Raw genomic sequence first — 17,426 nt, 5'->3', positions numbered from 1 at the left:
CACAAGGCATCCAATGATCTGTGAGTTTGTTCTCCAAAGGACTGGACGACCCTCCTGTCATTGGGAGACACTGGCTCGAGAGATGCTCGGGGTTAAGGACTAGATGAAGACCTTGGGGGCAGAAGCACTCTGAGATTTTGACAACTACGCCCTTCTCTCTCTTGCTCCCCAGCAGCCTAAGCCAAATCCACCAAGCACTGCTGGGTCTCAGTTCTCCTCCCTGTCCCTCACCACAAAGTTCCCCTGCTGCTATTGCTGCCAGTTCTGGCACTTCCCTGCCCCTGCAGTGAGCCAATGCATGACTCTACAGAGAAATCAGGAGGAAAAAGTGTTGGTGTAATAAGCTAAGCCAGCCACAGGGTCAGACAAGAGGGAATGAATAGTGAGACCACAGCCACCCCGGCGGAGGTCAGCTGAATGGCTCCTCCTGTCTCCCCATCCCTGCAGTGGGAATGATCTTTGCGGTCCAGGGAGGAAAAGGTACCCCAGTGGGTGCCTGGGCTTTGCTCACAGCTTTATTGAGGTTTAACAAGCTGTTGGTCTGGGAAGGGATAGCTGTTCTCCATGGGGAATTTGGGTTCATTTCTTGACAATTGTTTAAAAGCCACAGCGTGTGGGAAAGCTGCAGGAGTGTTCTCGCCATCACGAAATCTTTGGGTACTAAAGGCTAATAACAAGCAAGCTGGTTCAAGATTTTATGCAAAAAATTCAATGGTGTAATGCTATTATAAGATAATTAGCAGCATACTGACTTCTCGTGCCTTTTCTCTGCAGGAGCAGCAGCAAATTTCAGTTTCTTTGGCTGGATTAAGTCGCTTTTGATCACCTTGTGCAGGTTGGTACCAGTCACTTGGCAAGTGACCAAGGCGGTGCTTGTTGCTCCTGTGGCCCACTAACGTGCACAGAGATGGGTGGAAGAGTTGGCTTGCTCACTACCTTAAGCAGTCTGTCTGGCCCTGCTTGCGTGCTCAAAGTTATTCTTACTTAATGGTAAAAATAACTGTTTGCTCCCTTTAGCCTGGCATATGGCAGGCCATGCAAGTGGGGTGGCAGGAGCCTCCTCTGCCTGGTGCACGGACACGGCAACTGATACCCATATCTTGGTGCCTGAAGCTTTATCTTACCCCAAAGGTCTGTGCCCGGCCTCTGTGGCTGAGGTTGAACTGGAAAATCTGGTAGGAAATAAGAAATGGGAGACTCCGTTTCTTCCACCCACCATCCACTGAAAGGTATAGCTATGGGGCAAATACAGTAAAACAGGTCTTCAGCGAAGGAACAGTTCAGTATTGAGTTTGCATGGGACTACAGTAGCGTTTTCTCGGGGTTTTCCTTCCCAGGAGACCTTAAAGGTTTTGTTTGATTGCTTATTAATTAGTTTTGTTAATCTGTTTTAATCCTATTAATTATTAATTCCATCATGTTTGGGTTTCCCATAGCAGGTTGTGACCATCTGTGCCATGCAATAGGATTTGAGGTTCTCAATCTGTTGGGTTGCTTTTTTGTTGTGACAGGTGAACACTCTAGTAAGGACTGCACAACACGAGCTGCCGAGCGTTATAGCTTCAACTTTGGTGACTCCTTTAACAGAAATGAAAGTCCAGGCATTTAAGCATGTTGGCACGTGCCCATGCCTGTCTTGCCAGCTCCTGCCCCTGCCTACAGTCCCTCTAACATGGCCACATGCCTTTGGTAGCAAAGGTGGTTTGGGAGAAAAGCTGGGGGTGACAGGACCTCTCAGGTCCCCATTGCAGGTCTGTGGTGTAGCCGAGAGCAGATGAGTCGGTTCTCCCACATCACATCCATCCCTCTCTACCAGACCAGTCGATGTCTCTGAATATGGGACTGGGTCCTTGAGGACCCGCCTGCCCTGCACACCTCTTGCTGTGAGTAGCTTTGTTCACACAGCTACTGCTGCCTCTCATGGCAGTGGTACAAAGCTGCACACTTGCCGAAGCGTTAGGGACGAGAGCCCAGGTTAGGCAGACTACCCAAAAGAGGAGTGGGGGGTGTGGAGGGTGTGCGCTTGGTTTTCTGGATATGTCGTTTGGAATAAGGGGTTTTCCCCTGCCCCTTTTCACAACATCTGCTGGACTGGGACATGAGCCCATGACAAGGGTGAGCAGGTGAGGATGGGAAAGGGCACGTGGGGCCATGCTGCAGTGCTGCCAGAATTACTCATGGCGCTGAGTCAGACCCCACTGCTTCGTATCCCAGGCACTTGCCTGGCTGGTTCCACCTCAGTGTTGGGGCGGGTTTGTGGCAGGTCATTTTATTGTGGCACAGCTATGATGATAGAGCAGGATTTTCCTTATGGATGTCCCTCGGTGCATCTCAGCCCTGTCTCCTGCCTGTTTTCAGAGGTTCCCCATGGGAATCTGGTGGAGATGTGAGGCTTCATGAAGAGTTACCAGGTGTGAAAAGGAGAAACTATCCCTCCCGGAGAAGCAGCCCCACTTCTCATGGGTAGAGGCGCTGTCGTTGCCGGGGCATTTTATCCTGTGGGTTCCCAGACCAGCACAGTCCTTGGTGCTTCCACCATTGCCATTGATGAGCAAGGACCCTGCCAGGGAGGGCTGAGTGGGGAACTGGCAAGTGCCCAAGGCAGAAACTGATCCTATTTCTCTCTCCTAAACAGTGCAATCTCTGGGTCAGCCAGCCGGCTGGATTGCCGGCTAATGCCAGGGCTCCTGCTCATGCTGGCACAAAGATGATTTTGGCTCTGCTTGGGGATTTTGTGGGTCATTTTGAAGCCCACCTTTGCTATGTTGTGAGAAATTACCCTGAAGTCATTTACAGGTTTTTCCTAAGCTCTGATTTCTTGAAATGCAGGCAAGATATTTTAGTGAATTGTAGTTAGAGAAAAAATCCCATTAGATTGCAAGAGAGTTGGAGGTAGCCAAGGATCCTTGACACCTCTCAGGCTCTTAGGTGTTCGGTGAGGTCTGAGTCGGTGCTACAAGCTCTTACAGTTTTGATTTGCAGATGCGCAATAAGGTTTTCTTAAAATCAGCCTCTGGGGTAAAGAGATTGCAGGAAAATCTCCTCTTCCATTTAAAAGAATTACAAAAATAATTGTACACTAAAGCTTAGGAAACTATAAGAAGGGTACTTTGCACCAGAAATGGTTCACGCTCCATCTGGAAAGTGTTTGCCATAGTCAATGTCCAAAGACGAGACTTATTTGTTGAGAAAATGTATATTTTCCAGTGTGTGCTGGGGGAAGGGAGTGTATTTTTTGTGTGTCTTCTAAGAAAAATATTTTCAGATCTGCTGTACACCTCCCAAGGGTGTTGAGAAGGGTTTAGCCTCTTCCTGAAGCGCCCAGGCTTCTTTGCACAGCCGAGAGCACAGCTGCTAATGGATGGCAAACAAGGGGTGATGCAGGCGCCTCTGCTTCTCTGTTTGCAGGAGAAGGCCATCTCCCCGAGAGCAGATCGTGGTGACACCGTCCTTTGCAACAGTTGGCATGGAGACCACGCAGCTCACCCAGGAGAACACAGACTTCGCCTCGAGGGACCGCTATCACCAGTCCTCACTTATCAGCAGAGAGGAGTTTGGGAATCAATTCCAGTAAAGGACACACAAAAAAAAAATCAAGCTGTCACTTCAGAAAGCATTTAGAAATGCTAATGGCTGCCACTGTGCCTGGTGAAATAACTTGAATATATATGGAAAGGATGTGAATCGTTATTTAAATATTCCAGGCTTGTTTGTTTATGCAAATGACAATGTTGCTGGGTTTCATATCTTACCCAAAGGGGGAAAAACTGCAAATGAAAGGGCCAGTTCAGGGAAGCCACGAGGGTTACTGAGGACAGTATAATCCTTTTAAAGAATTCAATTATAAGCGCTGTTGAGCTCTAAAGACCATCACCGCTATAAAAGCTTACAACACCCCATTTCAGATGTCTTCTAGGTGACTAGGGATGCTTTGTGCCTGGGAGTGGTGACCTCGGCAGCAAGAGGCAGCGCCCTGCTCCCGGCTGTGCCACGGATGGGTGCGACCTTCCAGGTCAATTCATTTCTCCTCTCGGCATGAATTTGCCTGCTTGTAATACAGTAATTTTCTACCTCAGGATTTCAATTATCAAGGTCTTAGAAAGTACTTTAAGGCATTAGACAATAGGCCAGAATTCAGTGGCAAGTGTGAGAAGATGATGAAATATATTCACAACTAGAATCGCACATTTTGGTGCAGTAATGCTGTGTAATGACCTCTACTATAAAACTGTGAAATGATGCCTTAGAAACTGTTCCTAGTGATTTCCCACATCCTTTCTGATGTGACACCTGCAACCTGATGGCATAGCTGGATCCAAATAGAGCATTTGGGACAGATCTGAAGGGACAGATGATTCAGAAATGCCTTAACAAAGTACATTTGACCTCACCTTTGCTCGTTTTGCTTAAAGCCCATCCCATAGTGAGCACCCACGAGGAGCCATTTCTCCCACTGCCATGATCTGAGACGTGAGAGGTTCAGCTGGGGACGCTGCAGGATTTCCTGCGCAGCCCTTAGGCTTGGTGGCAGTGGCAGTGGCTGTGGGGTGAGGTCTTACATGGACACCCCCATCACCATTGGTTCTGCTCCCCCAGGGAAACCCCCTGCGCGGAGTGCTGTCCTGCCTGCAGGCAGCAGTCGTGGCAGAGACCCGCAGAGGTGCGAGGGAGGGCTCTGGGACGAGGCAAGCCCCAGCACCACAGATCACTGCTGATGCTACAAAGAGGGGGAAATCACCGCCTTCCCCTTCCTTTCATCTCGGATTGTTTCAGCCTTTAGATTATTTCTCCTTCTGTGCAATAAAAGCTTGAGACACCAGGAACTCCTCTCCATGCTCTTTGTGGGCACACTCGATGCCTTTGAGCACCGTTCTGCTTGCCAGCACTTGGTGCCCTGGCGTTACCAGCCATGGGGGGACCCTCTCTGTCCCACTCTGTCCCACCTTGTGGTCTGGCCAGCTGCAGCTTTAGGTCTTCCAGTTTTCTTACAGGGGGAAGCAAAGGAGGTTTTCTGCTGAGATATGAAGAAGAGAGCAATCCTGGCACACTGCAGAAAGCATATTCATTTTTCAAAGTCGCAGGTCTTTTATTAAGTATTTCCAACCTTAATTATCTCAACAGAGGCAAGAGGGAAGTTACGCTTGTGTGGCCAGCTCTGAGCCACCTCAAGTTGGTTGTTCTGTGTTGGAAACAGTTCTGCCAGCGTTGCCTCCTGCCGTTGCCTTTTGTCTTTGGTTTCCGAAGAGTCTGGATCTGTTGTGGGGATGTGGCTCCATGCTGGAGCTTCCCCTGGGTTCCCTGGGACCAGTGGCTCCAGAGAGCCCTTCCTGTGCTTGTAGCATCCTTGCCCTTGGCAGCTAGTGCTGTTACGCAAACTTCAAACACTCCTCAGTGCTGATCCACCACTGGCAGGCTGCATGGTGCTGTGTTATTCCCTGTTACAGTTTAATATGCAACCATAATGCCATTACTGTAAAATCTTGTATTTCATAAAGTCCTGTTGCATCAAAATATTGTGGGGTGACTTCTCTCCCAAGACAGGGATTGCCCAGCCCTGTGTTTCTCTGTAGCTTGAACAAAAGAAAACCTCAGAGCATGGCATGAAGTGATTAATGGGGAGAAATTCCTGTGTTATCTTCTTCGTTAGCTCCTAAACAATTTAGTTCCCTTCTTAAAATAAGGCAGCAATCAGGAGATCCAGAGAGGGAGGATGGGGAAGGTCCCTTGGCTGTGTACCTCGCTGGGGAGCTGTGCTGGCAGAAGCCAGATGCCTTGGTGGGGGGTAGTGTTTGCCTCTCCAATGCCACGGTCCCTGCTCAGCCCCAAAACTGGGGGGGGTGATGGGCCAGAAATACAAGCAGCTTCTCCCTTGGTCTAGCCGCATTGGGAAGGTGCCCAACAGCTTTGCTTTCAGCTGACTGAGTCTGCAGCAGCTGTCCCCTTCCCTTGCCGCCACCATCCTGCCCCGTTAGCTCCAGCAGCCCTTTGCATTCAAATGTCCTCTGCAACAGTTTTGGAGTTTGGTTGTGTTTGTCTTCTGACAAAGCCTCCACTGCCTGCTGGGGGAAGGCACTGGGCTGTGCAGGGGCCCAGTGAGGGGATATCTGGAGGGCTCGGGTGCAGGGATGGGTCGTGCCCTGGTATTTCTGGAAAATGGTGGCAGGAGGGCTGGCACTGGTGCTGGATGGCAATAGCTGCTATCAGGACCTGGCGGCAGAGGAGATGCTCTAACAGAGCACATCGTTCCAGGGGTTTCTGTTCTTTGGCCTCCACGTGCTGCTGCTGGAGAATCTCTGCCACCTCCTCCACTGGTACTACCACCACAGCAGGAACCAGCTCCCTCCACTGCCCGGTAAGTACGGGTGCCTGGTGCTTTCCCTCCCTTGTATCTGCAAGGGAGGAATGCATCGCATAGGGCCAGTTTCCTTGCTGCCATTACAGGTTATGAGTAGAACAACTTCGCTGTTTAATGCTTGAAAAGGGACGTGCTGATCACTTCTGGAGCATCGGCTCTGGCATAGTTGATTAGCTCTGGCGTAAGAGTGGAGGGAAGCCTGGTTTTAGCACCAGTGACCCCACAGGCTGGGTCAGGTTGGAGACTCAGAGAGGTCAGGCCATGTGCAGGGCTTTGCACACTGAGGAAGCTTTTCCAGCAAAAAAAGATCAATCGCACTGCCCAAAATTGGGGTGTTGTGTCAAAAAATGTCTGTAGCTTCTGTAGCACTCTAAAAAAATAATGGGTGAAATGAGGGGTAGGAATTTATCAGCTTCACATTTAGTGGTTGAAGGGAAGAGATGTAGGTGGGGATTGCGGCTGTGAGCAGGAACATGCTGCTTTCACCCCTCTGGGAGCCAGGCTCTGACTCCAGATGCTGAGGCTTTTGTGAAGCTTCAGGTTCCCTGAAGGTGGGTTTGGGACTCAGCTCTGAGCATCACATGTCCCATATACATTGCAGCTTTATTAACATCGTTATGAAAAGGCTCTTTAATCTTCTAAGCCATGTAGGCTTTGTTATTATCTATAATTATTTCCCTTTAATTTGGAAATTTTGGGGTTTTTTATTATTATGTAAGAAACGAAAATATTTTGCAAGGCATCAGGGTGTGAAGACATTTGTTTTTTGAGAGAGATGTGGCTGTAACAGCTCGGGTTTGTTCCTTTAGAAGACTCAAACTGTAAATCAGTAGCTTTAGTTTTGTCGTCTCCCTTTGCAGAGCATACAAGGACAGAAGGCAGTGGAGGATAAATATTTTATTACTTGCCTTGCAGTATTGCCTGGAAGCTCATGCTGTGTTTGTGATCCCACAGCACTAAACAGGTCCAGAAATCAGAATCTTCTGCCTCAAAAAACTTGCGGCACAAATAATCAAGACTAAGAATTGGCAGGAATAACGTGAAGTGTTATTGTGATACTGGCATAAGGAGACAGCTCCTCAGTTGGTGTAAATTCTCAGCATCCCCCTGGATCTGCCTGTGTCCCCCATTAGGAGTATGCACAGGGAGAACCAAGCTCCTTAAATCCAGAACTTAGCTCAAACCTGGCCTTTTCTTCTCCCGTCTTGGCTTTCTCTCGATCAGCTTTGAGTTTCCTTGGATGGTCTTTGTTGTGTACAGTGGCCAAAATAATCACCCACCTGCCAGGGTAACTTATTCACAGCAGATAGTTGAGACCACAGTGCTGAGGTAGCAAAGAACAATGACAAAAGATGAAGTGATGCTTCTGCGCGTGGCCAAATTTAGGTGTGGGGGGCTCTCTGTGCCCCTTGAGCTGGTATGCTCTTGCCCCTGCACCTCCGGGTCAGACAGGCAGAATTTCTTGAACAACATCATACTTAGACCTGCAAGACTGGAAGGCTTTTGCTGAATCACAGGAACCAGCCTGGGATTAACATTTAGGTTAGTGCGAAACCAAGGTTATTTGAATTATTGTCCAAGCCTGGTGAATTTTAGAAAAGGCAATTACTGGGATAAAAGAGAGAAAAGTTTGTAGACAACCTATAAATTGGGTAACTCCATATAAAAGAGGTATGTGTGTAATGGACTTGCTTATATTCCGCAGCAGCGTGTTGCCGAGACGCAGGTTTGGCATAGCATCTGCCATTAAACCTGAGACGAGGTGAGACCTCAGCAGTAACAGCCTTAAAAGCTATGGATCAGGGGCTCCAGCAGCAAACTGCTGGCTAGAAATAAATAGCTTTAAAGCCCATATGGCACAAGAGAGGCTCCTTCCCTTTCCGCCTTCTGCTCCTCACAGCTTTTTTTTCACATGACGTTCATGCACCGACCCCCTATACCTGGGATTTGCCCACCTCGTGCAAGAGCGAATGGAAGCGTGGGCACACTCCCAGGAACGCAGCAGTCAAGGAGTGCACCTGTAACTTTATCGGATTCAAATGTTGCTTATAAACTTTGGCAGAGGCTTCTTTCTGGATTATAAGGGTGCTGCTGTGCAGTGTTTTGCTCAGCTCTGAAAGGGTTGGGTTTTTCTTGAGTTTTTTTCTTGAAAAGGGTCTTAAAGGAAATAAATCAGGAATTTAGAATTGTTTCTTCCCAGCTATATTTAAATGGCTGATTTTTTTTTCCCCTCCCAGAAAATATGGGGTTTATTTCCAGTGACAGGATCCAAAATGCAACATCATTGTAATTTGTTGTGCGTTTTTGTGTGAAGGATGAGAAGAGATCACAAGACCTGTATCCATCCTGACTTTCAATTTTCAAGTATCTGGAACAAGCTGCTTCCAATGGAGGTACAAGGCAAGCAGTTCTTGTAAAAATTAATCAATAAACTACCACCCCCAAAATGTCAAGAAAAATGGTCCGGTACTAAGTGCCTTTTGGATGATTGGGTTCCGTTAATGGATGGCTTACAGCATCAAGAGGAGAAGAGGAAGGTAATTCATTACGGTTAGGAACTATCTGTCCACTTTGGAAACTCACGACTTTTAATAACAAATTCCGAAGCAGAAAATATTCACTTTGTACCTTAATTCATCATCAGCTTAAAACTTGTCTGAGGTTTATGAGCCTGATCCAAGATTTGGACAGATCTGGGCTGAGTTTCAAGGGAGCTGCAGGAGTTTCATGACATTGGCTGGGGCTGCAAAAGGCTCCTATAGAACCGGAGAGAAGGGACTGGTCCATGTAATCCTAACGAAGTGCTGCAGAGATGCTTCTTCTGTAGAGGCTCCTGTGGTTTGTGGTGATTTCAGTCCAAAGCAATGCAGAACCAGGCAAATTTGGTCATTGTCTCTAGCCCCTCAATCTGGAGAGTGGAAATCAAGGTGAAATAAAAACATGCTATGTTTTTCTTCCCCCAAAATGAGGTGATGGGTGGGATTCAATTAATCAGCATATGATATCAATCATGTTTTATATAGTTGTGTTAGAGGCTTCCTGGGTTGATGAGCTTTCTGTTTGTTTGTTTTTAACTCCTTTGTGTGTTGAATGTGCTGATTGCTTTCAGATGGAAGCATTAAATGCATTTTATACATAATCTGGGGAGACGTTTGAGGTCACAGCCTCTTTCAGGAGGATGCTGTGGCATTATTTTACATCAGGGTTTGCCTGGCCCATCTGACTCCTTAGGCACACTTTCATGCATTTAAATCTCCTATTAGTTTTGTGCTCTCAAAGAGGGAGGGGAGTAGCCCTCAGCCCAGAGCTGCCCTATAACCATTATTAGCAGGATGTGGCAGCAGAGCGTGCAGTCGTGCCACAGGGGTAAACAGCTCCAGGACCATGCAAGGAAAAGTCAGTCACCAGTGGCTTTCACTAAGTGCTCATGCTCCACGCAGCCACCTTCATCCTGCTGCAGCGCATCCTCCTCCCACCACTGATGCTTCTTCCCAGCCTCCCAGGACGGCATCTAATGCAGCACGTGGGTGACAGGGGTGGTATCCCCACCACACTACCCTCTGCAGCTCCCATGGATAAAAAATTATCCACCTTTAAAAATCCAACCCAAACCAAAAACGTGAGATTTTTTTCCCATGTTTTCAGGTGTCTGTTGGAGCTGGAGCTCAAAAGCACCAACTGTAAATTGACTCCTTTGCTGCAGGGATATTCCTTATGAAGTGGTGAAGGTGGGAGTAAAATAAGATGGCAGGAAAACACAGTAGCTTTAAATTTACAGCCACTAAACCTTGGCAAATTAGGCACCTGGGAGGGGAAGGGATTGCATTTGGGAAGTCCCAAACTGCCTGAATATCAATGTTTCCTTTCCAGTTGCTTGTGAATGATGTGCTGCTCATGACTGGAGCCATGACGAGGAGAGGAGAGGGATAATTTTCTGATGGTAAGTACTGGTTTGAACACACGGGTTCACATTGTGGGGCTTTTGCTGGGGCTGGTGAAGGCAGCAGCCTCACTGCTGCCATGTGCGTCGGAGGCTGCAACGGGCAACCCCTGGCCCTGCCAGTGTGTTTCTCCACCTATATTAAGCTCTGCCAGGACGCAGCCAGTTCAGGGGCAGCCCAGGGCCCTTTGCCTGGCTTTTCCTGCTGCTGGCCATGTGTACCGGCGTGTGGTCCTCGTGGTCACCCCTGTCACGGTCATGAGTGCCTTGTTGGGTTCAGAAATGCAGTGTTGTGGCAGCTCAGGCAGGTTTAATGGCAATTTGGGTAAGGGTGTTATCTGCCCTCCCCTGCCCTGAGGGGGCTTCTCTGGGTCTTTACTGCTTTTATAGCCCGTGGTGTGGCATGGTGGGTTGTGCTATGGATGCGCCATAGGGGCACAGGGAGCCGGAGCCATGCGATAGGGACGCCGGTTGTTCTTTCAGCAATGTTTGTTTTGCATTTGCCTGCTCTGCTACTGTTCTTGATGTGCCTCTTGAGTAAAACAGTAGAAAAAAATTTATGGAGACTTTCTTGGAAAAGCATTCGATACTGTGCTTCCTGCTGGTTGGATTTACAGCTTGGGAGGATGTAGGAGGAGCAGGGAGCTGCTACCTGGCTTATACATGGGGGAAGTCTTTTGGGAAAGGTGAGGGGAGAGGGATGAGATCTCTAGGCTCAGTGTTAGGGCCCTCAGGCTTGAGAGTGAGTGGACAGGAGAGCGTCTATTTCTTGTCAGCACTGGGTTTGGCTTTAATTTACCCTGCACAGCCCTGATGGTGTATTGCTGACTTTGGAGGGGTTTCTTTGCCCCTCCTGCTTCACCTCTGTTGCACAGTTAAAGGAGGTAGGAAAGCATCAGATGTGCTGGTTGGCAAATCCAGGAACTAACAAAACTTTCTGAAGAATCATAATTATTACTGATATTAATTATTATCTTAGGAAACGATAATGTGGAGTCCTGCATTTCATGTGTAAAGATATTCCCAAGTTATTTGAGCTGCGGCTCTACATTCCCTGTGCCATCTCCCAAAGTATCAGAAAATTTCACAGCTCTTCACCTGAGCTTTAACTCAATCCCACGATGGCACATTACTCAGCTGTGTATTGGTCTCTCCATCTTATTGATGAGGAAACTTTTTTTTTACACAGTTTCATAAAGAATTAAGTACATTGATATAGACTGAAGGAGTCTGTAGCTGTCCTGTATGGATCATGGACCTTGGTGGTAATTGTCTGTGGCTTCTGGGTCACTCAGGTCACCCCATTTACCAAGACTGGGATGCTTGCTTGTATAAGTAAAGTGTCATTGTGATTTGTTTGTGCTTCGTGTCCCAGACTGACACTAGCTTGACTTGTTCCTTGAGTTTAAGCAAATTCAAAGCAGGAAGATGGCAAAAATTGTAGGGAGTAGAATAGGGAATGGACTGATAGAGAGGTGGCTCAAAGGGCTGCCTTTTCCAGGGTTTTAATCTGTGGTTGTGCAAGCATCAGTGTGAAGATTTCCAAGTATGCGTCACTGCAAAGGGGTGTGGGAAGGTGCAGAAAGCACCTGCATGTCGAGAGGAAAGCAGAGGAGCGGGGGAGACCAAGTCCTGTGTCTGGGTAGAGCCAAGGTCATTAACATGCTGGTGTGGGCTCCTCAGTGACACCTTTTGGGTGGAAAGAGGCTTTCAGGAGAGTTCGTGCTTATCAGCCATCGACTTCTGCTTTTGATGGAGAGAGACACAGGGAGTGGGGGGACTGTGGACCAGATCTGGGCTTTGTCCGAGCCTGCAGCGATCTGGCTGTGGTGTATTGTCACTTGTGCCCCAGCTGTGAAAGGTCGGGTTCTGCCTGGCCTGTAGAAATTAAGCCTGATTCTGAACTAGCTCCAGGGAAAAGCAAAGGGCCCAGGAGTGACTCCGAGGGGAGAGGCTGCCCAGGATGGGTGCACGTTCCCTGGGGAGGGAGAGCTCGGCAGGGATGCTAAACCCGGAGCATTTGGATGCCAGCAGCCCTGGCAAAGCCTGACCTGCTGCTCCATAGCGTGCTCTCTTGCAGAACTAGGAGCATGAAATTATGAAAGGGAATTTCAGAACAATGAAGGGAAATCCTTTGCCTCCCGTACAGCCCAGCCTGGGAAATTCACCACCACAAGAAGCAGCAGCCTCAAAATGCTGCTGCTGGCATTTAAAAGAGAGCAGGTTAGCTTTATAACCAGTAAAAGATTTGAAGTGATTTAACCAGGGCTTGATTTCGAAGGGCATTACATTTGGGGCTATCTAATGCTCACCATGCTTATCTGGAAAGAAACTTTTCCATCCTGCAGAGTGCGGCACAGCCGCTTCAGAAGCTGTATTGGTGGCATCCAGAGAGGTGGTACTGGACTCGATTGCTGGCTGCCTTTGTTTCCCCGCAGCTCAAAAACGAGCATGGGAGTGTCACAGGGCGGTCACGGGGCCGTGTGGCCCGTAGCCCTGTGCGGGAGCCGGGCGGTGTGCGGGATGCCCTGACTGCAGCCCCCTTGTTCTGGCCCGCTCCCCCAGACCGCCATCGCACGGGGCCTGCAGAACGGGGCAGGCAGGCAGGGCAGCGCAGGCAGGCAGGGCACGGCAGGCAGGCAGGGCAGCCCTGGAGAGCAAAGCACCTTCGTGGGGCGATGCGCGGTGGGAGGGCTCACTGCCGGGAGCGGGGGGTCCCTGCCGGAGCGCGGATCGGGGGGTCCCTGCCGGAGCGGGGCCGCCGCTGCGCGGGGCGCGGGACTTGCGCGCTGCTGGCACCGGGAGGCGGCGGCGCTAAGGCGGCGGCAGCGGGGCGCCCCTCGGCGGCTGCGGCTCGGGGTGGCGGGCGAGGGGGTTTCCCGCTCGCCCGGCGCGGCTGGGAGATGCATCAGGAGGAATAAAGTAAAAGTAAGAATAACGTTTAAATTATTGTTGTTATTGCCAGTGGTGCCGCGCACGGCCGGGTGAGGGAGCGGGCGGCCCGAGGGCTGCGCGGGGCGGGCGGGGGGGCCGTGCCGAGCCGGGGGGGCCGTGCCGGGCCGTGCCGAGCCGAGCCGTGCCGGGCCGCGGCCGGGTGATGTCAGGCTCGAGGAGGAGCCTCCGCCGCCTGCCCTTTTACTTTCGGGCGCCGGCACTTGGCCGCAGGCTGCTGCCGCCGCTGGCCGGGCCCCCCCTCGCCCCCTCCGCTATGGGCACTCCGCACTTCTAAGGCCGGGGCGGCCGCCCTCTGCGCCGCCCCGGCGCGGGGGGGGACTGTGAATTAATTAAAAATCGCTATTTACGTGGTTATTCATTGCCCCGCTTCGGGCATGTGAACAACCACCTCCCCCCCCCCTCCCCCCCCCCCCCCTCCCCGCTTCCCCTCCTTCCACCCCCAGCGCCATGCCGGCAGCCTGCATCCTGCTGCTGCTGCTGGGGCTGGGGCTGGTCCCGGCGGCCGGGTCGCTGCCCCTCGCTTCCCCGCGGCGTCTTCCTCCCCCTCCTCCTCCTCCTCCTCCGTCCCGAAGCCGCCTCGGCCGCCCTTGCTCGCCTCCCGCCGCGGGACACGCCGGCAGCCCGGGTGAGTGCCCTGCTCCGCCGCGGGGACGGGGACGGGGACGGGGCTTGGTGGCGGTGGGACCCGCGCACTGCCCGCCGCACCGCGACAGAGGGCTGCTGAGCATCCCCCCAGCACCGCAGCTGCGGAGTGCAACCCCCCCCAGCACCTTCCCTCTCCGCTTTGACCCGTGCCCAGCCCTGGTGGTGCAGGCAAGCGCTTCGCTGGGCGAAGGATGGGGATGGGAATCGTGGGTGGGAAACCGTAAACACGCTGTAGCTGCGTGGGCTGGCTCGAAGGTGAGTGGAGGAAACTTCACAGAGGAACTTGGAGAAGGCGCTGGTGGGTACTAGGGGCACGGCCAGCCTGCATCCACCCACCAAAATGCTTTCCAGGTGGGAAATCGGTGGCTCCCATAGGTGGTCTTCAGGGTCTGAGTTGCCTGCTGCTGTCTCTGGACATGCCCTCATCTCGCCTTAGGTGCTGACCCACATCCAGGTGGGGGGACAGGTGCCATCAGCTCTCTATAAATAACCTCTCTCTCTCTGTTGCCTACAGACTGTCAGATTAGTCATGTATAAAGTCACATTTTTTCTTGCATGCCGCATCCACAGTATCGTTACCAGGAGCGATGACTACTTTGGTGCTTTACAAATGATGCTGAACTTGGTTTCACCACAGGAGAAACCATATTTTTCCCAGAACAAGCAGGGCTCATTTTCACTGGCACCCAGTAAACTGGTTCATTTACTCACTGAAGAAGACACATAGCTCTAAGTATGACTAATTCTAGAAAGTGCTAGGTGTCTGCAGGTGGTATAAGGAAATCCAATTTGTCAAATAAGTTCTGTGTATGTTTTAAGTAGGTTTTAGGATTGATCACCTGCCTGAGCTGGATTGTAAAATTTCAACTTTTAATTTCTCATATAGACGGAATCTCATACTTTGGTACTTGGGGTTAAGTTATTTTCATGGAGTTATACATTTTCAGGAAATGTGACAATACTACATTTATAGCATTTTAGTTTTCTTCACAAACCCAAGGTGTGCCTTTGCAAGATGTATCCACACTAGACCAAAGGTACAGTTGGGGATATCAACTGGAATGTACTCTGCAGAGGATTAGAAAGCTCCTAACTAACACTGTTTGCATGAGAGCAGCCTGGTGACTAGGATACTGAACTGAAATGTAGGAGATTTGGGTCTGTTCCCAGTTCAGCCACTTCTTTGTGGTGCTCCAAGTGTCCGTTTGCCCTCCAAACTGGGAGAGAATAGTGCTGCCTTACCTGCTGTCAGCTGTCTGAAGATAAAATCTGCAACTTGCCAGCAAAGTGCTCGCCTATTATTTGACGAGAGCTGTGCAAATTTCTTGGTGGACAGAAAAAACTATTTCATTTCATCTCAGCTTTCGATCTGGCATCTTTTTCTGTGACCTTGATGACTCCTGAGAGTCAGTAGAGGAATGCATTTCCTTTGTTAAGAGTCTGAAAAGCTCGAACTATCCGTCCACATGCTGGAAAAGCCATTTGTCTGGCTACCAGTGTCTGGCCGCCTGGGCTTTGCTCCATGCAGCCCATGCTCAGCAGCTACAGGTGCTCGTGAATTATGTCAGCCCCATCCAGAAGGAATGGGGGATGCATCGTGAAGGAGTGATAAATAGCGTGGCAGTAGCTCGCTCCCTAGCAAACAGCATCATGAATTACGCTGGGTCCTGACAGCCGCGATTCACTCGCTGTTAGCTACAGCTCTATGCTTGTCAGTCAAGGGAATTGTTTGGCATTTCGGGCGTGGGCTGATGGGATCTCCTGAATCACTCTCAGGTTGAGCTGTAGACGCTTGAGAAATCCCTGTTTGTCTTGGTACTGCCTCTGCCCCTCTGAGATGTTTTTCGCCTTTGAAAACACTTGCTTGAAGCGGGGGGTGGGGTGTATCTTGTGAACCCATCACTCTGTCGCTATGTGGAAATGAAGATTACATCTCCACTTGAAGCGAGTCTGAGGTTAGGCAGCAAAAGCCCTTTCTCAGGCAGGGTTTAGCAAGCAGATGGTGAGGCAGTGGGTGTAGAAATGGGGCTTTTGAGCCTCTCACAAAGCGTGGGGCGAGGCGGGAGCTGGGCTGCCCCACAGAGCCTCACTGCCTTCCCTGGCCTGCCTGCGCCTTGGACCACATCTGCCGCCCCTCCCTGCCAAACCCACCACGGGCTTGTCTGATGAAGAAATGAGGACAGATGGCCTTTGTGTGTTGTTTAAAATACAGGCTGAACGGGGGGAGAGGAACACAGGGGGAAAAAAAAATAGGCAAAGTAGGAAGCAAGAAAGTTGGTGACAGTAAAGTTCGAGCGTCTTGAAACCCCTCCGTGAAATTTCTTCTGGCTGCTGTTTCATGTGGGCGCCCAGTGAGTTGGAGGCACTGTCTGCCACCAGCCTGGGTCGGGCAGGGGTTTGGCTACAAGCTCTGTCCTCCCACAGGTCTCAGTTTCCCAACTGTAAAATGGGAATAATTCCAGTAACACCACGAGGACAGTGGGGGTGGCACCAAGCCCCCAACAAGGTCACTGCAGCCGGGGTGTCCCCCTGTTTCTGCAGCATCCCTTTTCCCTTTACTTCTGACCTGCACCAGTGCCCTGCCAGGCTGCCCAGCACAGCACGGGGCTGCCAGCAATGGGCTGGCCCTGAGAAGTTCTGCTTTTCTGCCATCTGCGCTTGTCCTTGTGTCCTTTCTCTCTCTCTCCCATACCAAGTGATGCCTACGTTTGTAGCTTCGACGGTGGGAGCCCTGGAAATAGTTGTGAAATCACCTGAGAAGGAATCAGCTTAGCTTGCAGCAGAGATTTAGGCTGGCTGGCTAGGAGAAACTTTGCAACCCTCTTAGAGGGGCAGAACAGCTTGCATTTATTTATGTTATTTTTTTTACTTTCTATCTTTGAAACTTTCTGTGTGAGGAAGAAGCAGATTTAGGAGCATGGGAAGAAGATGGTGAGGATGCTTCTTTGCACAAAAGTACGGTGCTGCCTGCAAACCTGCTTCAAATTTCACCGTATGTATTTTGTGGCTCCTGGGTGATGGAAACCTGGCTCTCTGTGCAGTCACACCATTACTGAGAGGTGTAAGATGCTGCTGTTTAGCTTTGATATGATTTCAGGTGACCAGGGTGGTGCAGGAAGGATGCTTCCTCCCCCTGCAGCACAAGGACAAGGAAGGATCATCTCCTGCACCTCTGCGTTGCTATCAAAAGACCTGCAGGCTGCAGGGTTTTCCTGTCTCGGGCATCTTCACTGTTCCTCCCTGTGAGCTGTAAGTGGATTTGGTCAGTGCGCTCTAGACATGAAGTCCCTGGAGCTGTATAGATTTAGCTCTGCTCCTTTGGAGTACATTATTAAGCAAATAAGTAAAGAGAAGGGGCAAAAACGCATTTCAGAAAAGGAGGGAGATAAGGGATCAGCTTTCCTGCCCATTCCCCATCCCAGACCCCTGAAGGTAACAAGAGTCATGCACTGACCGGCTGGGTTTGTATCAGCTTGTAAAAGCGCTTTGTGTGATATTTAAGTGATAAATGAATGCGGTCGGAGGGGTAAT

General features: G+C 50.4%; 2 protein-coding genes across 6 annotated transcripts in view; both read left to right on the top strand.

Annotated features, from left to right (window-relative positions):
• SLC12A8 (solute carrier family 12 member 8) overlaps positions 1 to 4,819 on the top strand; it is a 54,946-nt gene extending 50,127 nt beyond the window's left edge. For all 3 annotated transcript variants that reach the window (XM_055812852.1, XM_055812853.1, XM_055812851.1), the window contains 2 exons: positions 775 to 835; positions 3,409 to 4,819. In XM_055812852.1, coding sequence (XP_055668827.1) covers positions 775 to 835; positions 3,409 to 3,574 — 227 coding nt within the window. In that variant the 3' untranslated portion in view covers positions 3,575 to 4,819. The remainder of the gene's footprint in view (positions 1 to 774; positions 836 to 3,408) is intronic.
• An 8,619-nt stretch (positions 4,820 to 13,438) lies between these two features.
• HEG1 (heart development protein with EGF like domains 1) overlaps positions 13,439 to 17,426 on the top strand; it is a 56,137-nt gene continuing 52,149 nt past the window's right edge. For all 3 annotated transcript variants that reach the window (XM_055812191.1, XM_055812190.1, XM_055812189.1), the window contains exon 1: positions 13,439 to 13,875. In XM_055812191.1, the coding sequence (XP_055668166.1) occupies positions 13,698 to 13,875 (178 nt within the window). In that variant the 5' untranslated portion in view covers positions 13,439 to 13,697. The remainder of the gene's footprint in view (positions 13,876 to 17,426) is intronic.

The sequence above is a fragment of the Falco peregrinus genome, chromosome 8, assembly GCF_023634155.1.
Source record: "Falco peregrinus isolate bFalPer1 chromosome 8, bFalPer1.pri, whole genome shotgun sequence".
In the NCBI taxonomy this organism is placed as follows: Eukaryota; Metazoa; Chordata; class Aves; order Falconiformes; family Falconidae; genus Falco; species Falco peregrinus.
This window is presented reverse-complemented; position numbering and strand designations above follow the sequence as displayed.